The 11,143-nt window shown below is 24.6% G+C and overlaps 7 protein-coding genes across 7 annotated transcripts; 4 read left to right on the top strand and 3 right to left on the bottom strand.

Moving 5' to 3' along the window:
• Positions 1-1,017: 1,017 nt before the first annotated feature.
• ENU1_147580 (Rab GTPase activating protein, putative) lies at positions 1,018-2,256 on the top strand (the record flags this gene model as incomplete). The annotated part of the gene is made up of 1 exon (XM_008860512.1): positions 1,018-2,256. The coding sequence occupies one exon, from the start codon at positions 1,018-1,020 to the stop codon at positions 2,254-2,256; it is 1,239 nt and encodes a 412-aa protein (XP_008858734.1).
• A 108-nt stretch (positions 2,257-2,364) lies between these two features.
• On the top strand, positions 2,365-3,309 carry ENU1_147570 (hypothetical protein; the record flags this gene model as incomplete). The annotated part of the gene is made up of 1 exon (XM_008860511.1): positions 2,365-3,309. One exon carries the CDS (start codon positions 2,365-2,367, stop codon positions 3,307-3,309), a length of 945 nt encoding a protein of 314 aa, XP_008858733.1.
• A 93-nt stretch (positions 3,310-3,402) lies between these two features.
• Positions 3,403-4,392, bottom strand: ENU1_147560 (casein kinase, putative; the record flags this gene model as incomplete). Its single annotated transcript, XM_008860510.1, has 1 exon — positions 3,403-4,392. One exon carries the CDS (start codon positions 4,390-4,392, stop codon positions 3,403-3,405), a length of 990 nt encoding a protein of 329 aa, XP_008858732.1.
• A 476-nt stretch (positions 4,393-4,868) lies between these two features.
• ENU1_147550 (14-3-3 protein 3, putative) lies at positions 4,869-5,591 on the top strand (the record flags this gene model as incomplete). The annotated part of the gene is made up of 1 exon (XM_008860509.1): positions 4,869-5,591. One exon carries the CDS (start codon positions 4,869-4,871, stop codon positions 5,589-5,591), a length of 723 nt encoding a protein of 240 aa, XP_008858731.1.
• A 1,081-nt stretch (positions 5,592-6,672) lies between these two features.
• ENU1_147540 (importin alpha, putative) lies at positions 6,673-8,118 on the bottom strand (the record flags this gene model as incomplete). The annotated part of the gene is made up of 1 exon (XM_008860508.1): positions 6,673-8,118. The coding sequence occupies one exon, from the start codon at positions 8,116-8,118 to the stop codon at positions 6,673-6,675; it is 1,446 nt and encodes a 481-aa protein (XP_008858730.1).
• Positions 8,119-8,326: 208 nt separating this feature from the next.
• ENU1_147530 (hypothetical protein) lies at positions 8,327-9,418 on the top strand (the record flags this gene model as incomplete). The annotated part of the gene is made up of 1 exon (XM_008860507.1): positions 8,327-9,418. The coding sequence occupies one exon, from the start codon at positions 8,327-8,329 to the stop codon at positions 9,416-9,418; it is 1,092 nt and encodes a 363-aa protein (XP_008858729.1).
• Positions 9,419-9,479: 61 nt separating this feature from the next.
• Positions 9,480-10,154, bottom strand: ENU1_147520 (Sjogren's syndrome/scleroderma autoantigen 1 (Autoantigen p27) protein; the record flags this gene model as incomplete). Its single annotated transcript, XM_008860506.1, has 1 exon — positions 9,480-10,154. The coding sequence occupies one exon, from the start codon at positions 10,152-10,154 to the stop codon at positions 9,480-9,482; it is 675 nt and encodes a 224-aa protein (XP_008858728.1).
• Positions 10,155-11,143: the final 989 nt, after the last annotated feature.

The following is an 11,143-nucleotide window of genomic DNA, read 5'->3' as shown; positions in this document are numbered from 1 at the left end:
TTTCTTTTCTTTTTTCTTTTCTTTTTTTTTTGAATAATATCAAATCTTAATATTTTCAAGTAATTTTTATTATTCTTGTTTTTTAAAATTATTTTCCTTTCTTATATCTTTCATTCACCTATATCAACTAATCCAATTTAACAAATCTAATCAAAAATAGTAAACAACAAATAATATATTAGAATGAATAAAGACAAAGAGTTGTAATTAAAATATGAAATAATAAACATCAAAGACACATAACACCAATAAACCAAAATAATAAATAATAATGATATTTTCGTCTTAATTAATAAAATATATTGAAAATGAAGTTAATGAGAAATAAAACTGCTAAATGGGATAATTCTTATTCACTTATTTAAATGAATAATTGCAAATAATACTGTAATAGATTATATAAATATCTCTTTATACAAGCGTGTTTTCTAAATAGACAAATATTTCTTGTTACAGTAATTAATAGAATTAAAACAATATTTGGTTCTATGGTTGTAAGAAATTCAATTGATATGTTTGTTTTAGAATATTTCAATGTAAACAAACTTTCAAAATTTGATTTAGTTTATTGTTTATATTTTCACTGCATCATTAATTCTTTAATGATGAGAGAAGGGTATTAAAAATGAAAGTTTGTTCTTATTGGTATTATAAGAAGATTCAGATGTAGTTCTATAATGAAAAAGAAAATAGAATAAAAACAAATTATATAACTCAAAACTCTTTAAAAAGAAATCTTTAATTGTACATATTAAATTTTACTTTAATAATCATTAAATCGATTAGATGAGTTAAAATATATTTCACTAAAACAAACACGAGTTTTTTTTGGTCAGACAGTTGTTTTGTGAAACAATAAATGAAAAAAAAGAATGAAAGTGAAGAGAAAGAAAAATTAAAAAAGTGTGTTTATTGTAGACAAAGCAATAATAAAGAAGAAGTGATGTTTGTTCTTTTTTCAATCAAAAAACAAAAATAAAATCTAAAAAATCAAAAACACAAAAGAAACGTAAAACAATGGAAACAACTCAAAAAATTTTTGAGACGATGTATGTCAATGATACGAGTGCCAAAGTAATTAAAAAGCTTGCACTTGAAGGGAAAATGACAAGATATAATTTACGAACAATTGCATGGAAGATTTGGCTTGGAGTATTGCCATTACCAGTCAATTCTGTTTGGACAAGTAAAATGAATAATGAAAGAAAAAGATATCATGAACTTATAAAGAAATATGAAAATGAAACGTATGTGGTTGATCCATTATTAAGTGGATCATCAAATAATGAAAGGGATGAATTAAAGAAAAAAATCAAGAAAGATATTGATAGATTATATAATTCAATTGAGTTTTATTGTGATAATGAAATAAGAACAAAAATAAGTAATGCATTATATATATTTGCGCGTGAACATAATGATTTAGGATATCAACAAGGATTTCATGAGATAATGGGAATTTTTATTCGAGAACTTGTTTTAGATTCTGAGTTAATTCAAAACAATACAATAGAAAGAGGAATATTACATACAGTAATTTGTTTAAATGAAATTGAAGCAGATACATTTATTTTGTTTGAAAAATTAATGACCATCCTTGGAGTATTTTATGAACAAAAAAGAATAAAAGACTCTTCCACAACATCATTAATTCATTTTAAATGTGAAAAATTATTTCAATCAATAGCAAAATATGACCCAAAATATTTTGCTACTTTAATTAGACATAATATTGTTCCTGCAGTGTTTGGACTTCGTTGGATTCGAATGTTATATGCAAGAGAATTTCATATAGACGATGTAGTTATTTTATGGGATGCAATCTTTGCTTTTGGACATCAATTAAAATTAGTTGATTCTTTATTTATAGTAATGATGTTATATGTAAGAAATGATATTGTTGAACGAGATGATGAAAGTTATTCTTTGAGAAGATTGATGAAATATCCACCAGTAGAAGATATAAAACTTTTAATTGAATTAGCTGTTGCTTTAGCTGAACATCGAGTTTCGATAAGTGGAACTTCAATTTGTATGAGAGTTGATCAAAATTCATTGTTAGTTGATCAACCGATTGATTGGTTATCGAAGAAAAAATGTTCAAGAGATTCTGATAAAATAGAAGAGTCTTTATTACAAAAACTTGGGACTATTCAAAGAAAACTTGTTCTTGTTGATAGAGAAGAAAAAATAAATACTCAAGAATTACTAAATATTGCTTCTGATTTATCCAAAATAATTGATACTATGAAATAATTATTCAAATTTTAGTTTTATTTCTTTAAATATGTATAGTTTTATTTTTATCATAGACACTACTATCCAGTCTCTTATAAACTAATTAATTAAAAAACTTTTCAACTGATGACATACATTTATTTAATTCTTATAATTATTTGCATTGCATCAGGTAATAACTTTACATGTACTATAAATACAAAAGATTTAAAAGAATCAAATTGTGTATTGTACAAAAAAGAAACAAACCAATTTATACTATCTTCACAATCTACAATTATTCACTTAAATGATGGATATTATTCATTTTCATTTGATGGATTATTATCAAATCAAAAAGTAAATATTAAATTAACTGGTAAAGGAGATATATTATTTAATTTGTATAATTTAAATAATACAAACATTTATTTTGATTCTTATGAAAATCAAATAATAACTCTATTATACTTTAATGGTTTAATTCATTTATTTTCAGAAAAAACAATAAAAGGAGTTATTATTTATCAAGAAGATTTGTCTAATTTAAAATTTAGTCCCACAATTATAATTTCTTCTCTGTTATCTTTTGAAGAGATTAATTCAATGAAATTTAAAAAAGAACAGTATAATATTGAACCTTCATTCTCAATTAAACAACAAATAGTTAACACAATTACAAAAATAAAACTACTATTTATTGAAATGAAACAAAATATTCTTTATTGGAATGAACAACGTAAAATCGAAGAAGATAAATTATTTCATAGTGAGGAATTAGAATTTATAAAACAAAGAGTTAAATCAAAAATTAATTTTTTAGCTTCATTTATTAATTCTATAACAATTGAACAAATCAAAGTGAAAACATTATGTCAAAGTTGTATTTTTTGGTTTCGGTTAAAAGCATCTGTTACAAATGCATTAGGCATTACAACAGCAACTAATTTCTGTGATTATGATTATGTTCCAAAAACTTTATGCAAAGTTACTGTTCAAACTACACACTCATTAACGAGTAAATATCTTTACGATGAAAAAAAAGAAGAAGAAATGTATTGTTCTTCATATTGTCTAATACAAAAGAAATAAGAATTTAAAAATATTTTTAAGTTAAATCATTCAATTTTATTTAAAAAAAAAATAACAGTATCAAAATAACAAATTTATTAAAAAAAAATCAATTTATTTAGACAAACACTGGAAAAGTGGATGGTTCATTGCTTCTTTTGCACTAAGACGTTCTTGATGGTCATAAACCAATAATTTAGAAAGTAAGTCATAAACATAAGGTGTAATAAGATGTTGGTTCTTTTCATTTTTAAAAGTGTCCCAATCAACTTTAGGAAATCCAATTAATAATTGCATTAGCTTATCTTCAATTTCCAAATGATATTTTTGAACATATTTTTGGAATCCATCAGTTCCTAATACTTGAACAATTTTAACTAATTGATCTTTATTATTAGAACCTTTAAATAATGGTTCTTTAACAAAAAACATTGTAGCAACCATACAACCAAAACTCCACATATCTAATGAATAGTCATAGTCTTGAAGATCAGTTAATAACTCTGGTCCTTTATAATATCTTGAAGCAACTCGAACATTGTATTCAGTTCCTGGATGATAAAATTCTGCAAGACCCCAATCAATTAATTTAAGGACTTTTTTCTTAGGATCAATCATAACATTATGTGGTTTAACATCACGATGCATTATTCCCATTGAATGGGTATAATCTAATGCCTTTAATAATTCTTTTAAATAATAACATATTTCCATATAATTTAACGATGGATATAACGTTTTAAAATCAACATTTTCTACATATTCCATAACTAACGCAGGAGTTTGTGTTGATGGCTCCATTACAACATCATATAATTGAATAATATTTGGTCCATCTCGAAGGTCTTGTAATATTAAAATCTCTCTATTAAACTTTTTTGCTTTCACTGGTTTTAACACTTTAATAGTACATGGAACATTTTGTTCAACCACAACACCCTCAAAAACATCACTATATTTTCCTCTTCCAATTTTACGTACAATTTGATAAGGGTCTTGATTTCCCCATTCAACAGTAACATTTTCATAGTCATAGAATATCTTCTCTTTATGTTCTAATACATCACGATAATATCGAGAAAAACTTTTGGGTCGTTCACTCATATGAATTTTTAGATGTTCTTTTTTTTCTTTTTTCAGGGTTTTTTTTTGTTTTTTTCTCTTTCTTCTTTCATAAAAATAAATTGTTATTATAAACAAAATGTTTTTCTTTTTCTTAATTCCTCAAAGAGAACTGAATTTTAAATAAATCTTGAAAACCTCAAAAAGCGTCACTATTTTTGAAGTTTATTGGAAAAACCCACAAAAATACATCAGAAATGAATAATGAAAAAAATCTGAAAAATCCTAAAAATAAATGAAGAGAGATAAATTCAGTGTATTTTTAGATTCGCTCAGAATAGAAATAATTCTAAAAATATCATGAACTGAAAAAGGAATAAAGAATAATAAAAGAGATAATGGAAAAAACTATTAAAAATAGATTATAAAAAAATTTAAAAAGAAAAAAAAAAGAAAGATCAACGTGTCAACCCTGAACTTTTTAAGGAAGAACTGATAATAAACAAATAGAAATAAATATGGCTGAATCACGTGAAGATTGTGTCTTCCTTTCTAAACTTGCTGAACAAAGTGAAAGATATGATGAAATGGTTCAATACATGAAACAAGTTGCTGCTCTTAACACTGAATTATCAGTTGAAGAAAGAAATCTTCTTTCTGTTGCTTATAAGAATGTTATTGGATCTAGAAGAGCTTCATGGAGAATTATTACTTCTCTTGAACAAAAAGAACAAGCTAAAGGAAATGACAAACACGTTGAAATTATTAAGGGATATAGAGCTAAAATTGAAGACGAACTTGCTAAATATTGTGATGATGTTCTTAAGGTAATTAAAGAAAATCTTCTTCCAAATGCTTCTACTTCTGAAAGCAAAGTCTTCTACAAGAAGATGGAAGGTGATTATTATAGATATTATGCTGAATTTACTGTAGATGAAAAGAGACAAGAAGTTGCTGATAAATCTCTTGCTGCTTATACTGAAGCTACAGAAATTTCAAATGCTGATCTTGCACCAACTCATCCAATTAGACTTGGTCTTGCTCTTAATTTCTCTGTTTTCTATTATGAAATTATGAATGATGCTGACAAAGCCTGTCAACTCGCTAAACAAGCATTTGATGATTCAATTGCCAAACTTGATGAAGTTCCAGAATCATCTTATAAGGATTCTACTCTTATTATGCAACTCTTAAGAGATAACTTAACTCTTTGGACTTCAGATACTGCTGATGAAGAATAATTTATTTTTCTGGTTCATATATTTTTCTTTTCGTATTATTGTCTTTTCTTATCAAAAGTAATTATATTTTTATTCAAAAGGAAGGGATAAAATAATAAGTAATTCTTTTAATAAGTTTTTCTAAGTAAAAAATTAATAGATTGACACTCATTTATATTTTCTTACATAAAACTTTCTTATCATATTATGATATTCATATCTCATCAAAAACTTCTGACTTTATAACAACAATCTCTTTATTATAAATAAATACGAAACAAAATAAAAATCAAATCAACTGTTAACAAATTAATATATGTGAATTTGAAATGTCATATTCACTCAATAATTTTTTTTATAATTGACAAGATGGAATTATGTTTAGTTATAATAATAATAGAAATACATTCATTCTTACATTTAAATTTATGAAATGTTCTATATTTAAAAACAAAAATATGTTATATAATTCTTAATAAATTTAATTAAAAGATTGTCATTAACATAATTATCATAATATCAACAAATTAAATAGTATAATTGTAAGAAGAAAAACTAAGTCAGTAAAAATAGTTTCTGAGTTATGATTGTTTCATGTAATTCTTATTGAAACATGATATAACATAAAAATAAATCAAATCAATATTTGTAAGAATAACAATAAAATATTATTTTGAAATAATTAAAGGTATAATATAAAAATAATTTCTTATTAATTACATTTTAGTCTATTAAAACAAAATAGAATTAAAAAATTTATAATTATTTCATTTCTTCTTTATTCAACCTTTAAAAGTGAATATATTATTTTCTTATTTAATTATTATATAGTAACAATATGTTATTATTCTTTTGTAATACAAATTACAAGTAATTCTATACAATCAATATTTTTATTTGAAAGTTATTAAGTTATTATAATATTCCATATTTCTATGATTAATAATATTAAATTAAAACAACAAATTTATAATTACTTCCATTTTCTTTATTTTAAAAAAAACTCTTTGATATTTCTTCATTTTTTAAAACATCAAACAAAAACTAAGATTTTAATTATTTATCAATTAATCGGTAGACAATCTATTGTAATTAAATCAGATTATAACGATAATTCATCACGCTCTTCTCCATCAAAATATTCCAATAATAAGGTACTTACTCTATCCACTAGGTCTTCATTATCTGAATTTTCTGTTATTTCTTGTAATCTTTTATCAAAACCAATTTCTCTAAATTGATCAATAAATTGATAAAGTTGTGATTCATTATGAATAAGAATTTCAGCAGCTGAAATTGATTGTGCTACAAGTTCGTTATCAGTCCATTTGATTTTACTAAAAATGGATATAATAAAATCATTTTGTATTAAATGGTCTAATAATGGTATATAATGTTGTTGAATTGAATAAAATATGAATAAAAAACACTCTTTTCTAATTAAAGCCTCTTCTGGTGCTGTTGAATTTATAATAATTTGAATAGCAATATAATAAGTACCACTGTCAATAAATTGTTCAATGTACTTGTCATTGGTTAATGCTAAATTACTAAAAGTGAACATAATAATTCTATGATACCAAGAAAGAGGAATTTCTTTTAACATATCGATAAAATAAGGAATAATGTTTGTTATATCAAATAATTGAATAAAATCAACATCATTTGAAGAAGATACCCATTGAATAAACTTAAATGAAGATTGTTTGATTGACTGATTATTTGAAGAAGCTAAATAAAAGCATCGAATAAAAATTGAAGAATTAAACATTTTAATCAATCCTGTTTTATTTCTTCCAATATAAAATACACAACGAATACAATGAACAATAATAGGATCATTATTACTTGACAATCCATAAGCAATGTACTGAATAAAAGTATTAAGTAATTCTGGTGTAATACAATCAGAAGTTCGTAACAATGAAGATAATGACCAATATGCATGAACATTATTAATATCATTTGTAATTACTCTATTTAATAATGTAAAAATTCCATTTGCTGAAGCTATTTCTTTGCAATCATTACTATCAATAACATAATTTGTAGCTCCCCATAAACATTGAACAGAAGTTTCAATTTTTTGAGTTGTTAACCCACAATGTAATAACACTTTTATTACTCCTAAATGAACAATAAGGTCTGACGTTTCAGAGTCTAGTGAAACTGCTAAGTTTGTGAAAAACCATGCGATTTGATATTTTATTTCATCATTTTGTTCTTCAGTCATACATTTTAACAAAATGGAAAAAGTATTACATTCAATCATTTCTTGAATTGGAATGTATTGTTTTGAACTAACACATTTTCTTAAGTTAATAACAATTTTTGTTTTATCTGATAATAATGTTTGAGGATTAGTTAATCGTGTTTTGCATTCATGCAGATATTCAAAATAATTTGAAGGTTCAACAAAGGTCTCTTCAGTATCTTCTTGTCTTCTTTGTTGAAGAAAATGGTCTCTTCTTTTTGTTCTGAGTTGGTTTAAATTCTTTTGTCGTCTTTTTAGTTCATCTTCACTCCTGCAAATACCACGAATATTCATTGAACTTATTCATAGTTTTTTTACTATTTTTTTGCTTTATATTACACAATAATATTATTTTTAAAAAATGGTTTAGTTAAGTTATTTGGTTTTTTATTTATTTAAAATCACAGAAAAGTCATTAGTTATGAAAGGACAAAAAAAAACCTCATTAGATTGGTTGGATGATTAAATGAGAACTTGAAATTAAAGGATAGAATTAAATCAAATGGATAATACATTAGAACCTCGTTTAGCTCTTCACCCATCAGTTGTAAATTGCCTCACACCAAACCAAAGAAATGAACTATTAGAACAATACAATTCTGATATTAACCAGTTATATTACGCATTTCCAAAACTTCAACATATAGACATTGAAAAAACTTATCAATTATGTGGAAGAAATTTAAATAATACCGTCACTGAACTAGTAAAATTACAAAAAGAGAAAGATAAAGAAGATGAAAAAAAACAACAACAAGAAAATAAAGAGCTTCCTAAAGAAGAAAATGTCAATGTCCATAACGTAGGCAATGGTGATAGAATAAAATATCAACCACCAATGTATATACTTAAGCCATTAATTCCTCTGCCTCGAAAAGAAGAAGAGAACATTACAAAAACTGAGAAGGAGGATGATTTAGAAAAAACCCTTCCTCCAAGTAATATGGAAGAACAAGAAGTTATTTTAACTGCGTCACAAGAAAAAGAAATTAGTAATGAAACTGAACAAAAAGAAATTAAAGAATTAATCCAAACGGAATTAAAATATGATGTTAAAATAAATATTAATGGAAACGATTGTATTATTACTGCAAGTTTTGATAGAAATGAACGGTTCAAAAATAATTTCTTACAAATTGTTGATAGGTATAATGAAAATTTAGTTAAAGACAAAAGGGAAATAGGAAAAAGTATTTCTTTTATATGGAAATTAAGTCTTGAAGATGGAGAATATGAATTACAATATTTTGACTCAGAACATTCAACCTCAATTAATTTGAATCAAATCGATGTAAACCCAGTTAAAATGATTGTTTCTAAACAAAGTGAAGAGCTTATTGTTTATTTATCACAAGGTCCAATTGACAAAGTTTCTTGGGTTGGATTATATACTGTCGATGGTCCTATTGGAAGAAAATACGTACACTACCAAGACACTAAAGGAATGGTTGATAATATTATTCACATTCCTTTACAACCAAATGATAAAGGTCTTTTTATTTGTAGAGCATTTTCTAACAATAATTCTGTTGGTGGATTTCTTTCTTCTCAATACTTCACTCTTGGAGATTCAAACCAAATAGAAGTAGAGTAAAAAGTAATTCAATAAATCTTTATTTTGTTTCACTCGTTTCAACTCAATAAAATATGAATAATTAAAGAGAAGAAATTGCTTGTTTTAATTGTTGAATTGCAACAGACATTGAACTTATCAAATCAGCATTCTTTGGGCTAGTAACTTCAATTTCTTTAACTAACTCATCAATTTTATGTTCAAGGATACATATTTGCATGTCTTTTGAATTATTTGTATTTGTTGAAGTAAATAATTTGAGAGGAGCCTTTCTAACATCTTTTGTTGTATCGGAAACATTACTCTCTCCTTTTCTTTGGTAAGAGTCAATTCCTTCTTTCTTTTTTCCTCTTCCTATTTGTTGTTCTTTTTGTTTTTCAATTGCCATCATTAACGCAATTTCTTCTTCATCGTCATCATCTTCATCACTTTCACTTGTATATTCTTTTAGTTGATGAATGGGTTCTTTCTTTTCTTCTGGAATTTTCTCATTTAAAGTAAGTTTGGTTTCTTCTGGAATAACCTCATCGTCTTGTCCTTTTGTAAGATACATTAATAAGTTATTACCATCTTCAACATAATATTTATCATCACAAAGTACACAAATACATTTCTTTCCACCTCTTTCTCTCATTAAAGGAACAGTTGGATGATTTATACAACAACTACCTAACATGGTCCATCCTTGTAACAAGTATTTGCCTAATTTTTCACTTACCATATCCATTTTTAATTCTTCTTTTGTCTTTCTTTCCATTTGAGTAAATGAGAGTGATTTTTTAGATTTTCATTTAATGGCATTTCTATTCAATGTTGTTTATTATTCAAAGAGTGGTTCCACGTACTTATAACTAAAAATAAAATACTAAATTTCTGTTGCATTAAAAATTAATACAAAATAATAGAAGAAACTATTCTTCTATTTCTTTGACTAACTCTGACTTAGTTTCTACAAGTGAAAATATGTTAATTAAACTAATTTGAGACAACAATTTTGTTATTTTGTTGTTATTCTTAAACTATTTTTATTCAACTTTTTATTTGTTTAAACAATGAATTGAGTATCTCAAATCATTTCCTTTTTCTTTAGATGTGTTTTTTATTTTAATTAATCAAGTATTTATAAGTGTTTTTTAACTTTGTTGACTTGTTTATAATATTATTTACTGACTTTGGGTATAATATATCATGTAAATAACAAGCGCATTTGTCAATAGTTTAATAATAATATAATTCACATTCTTTTAAACTTTTTAAAAAAGTATTTTATCTTTTGAATAGACTCCATTCTAATAATAATCTAATTAAAATACATTCTTTAAAAATTTTAGACGCTTACTTAATTAATACTATCATGTTAAAATAACATAAAAGAATAGCTTTGTTAATATAACTATAAAAGGTTAATAAACAAAAACAATATATATTCATATAATTAAATCAACAAATTCATTAAGAAGATAAGTATTTATATGAAAGGAAATAAAAATTTAAGTAAATATGTTAAAAACACAAAATAGCACAAAGTGTCATCTATGAAAAACACATAAAATAGTATAGCATTGTATTTTTATTGTTTTAATAAGTTATATGACTTATAAAAATAGGGCAACGAAAAAAAGCAAATAAATGAGAAATGAAGAGAAAGAAAGATATAAAAGAATAAAAAGAATAAGAAGTTGGATATGGTGAAGAAAGAATAAAAGTAAACTGCAGAGAAGATAAAAAGAAAGAAAAGAAAAAGAG

This window comes from Entamoeba nuttalli (genome assembly GCF_000257125.1).
Source record: "Entamoeba nuttalli P19 unplaced genomic scaffold asmbl_6116, whole genome shotgun sequence".
NCBI classification, from domain to species: Eukaryota; Evosea; order Mastigamoebida; family Endamoebidae; genus Entamoeba; species Entamoeba nuttalli.
The sequence above is the reverse complement of the archived record's forward strand: the minus strand, read 5'-3'. Positions and strand labels throughout refer to the sequence as shown.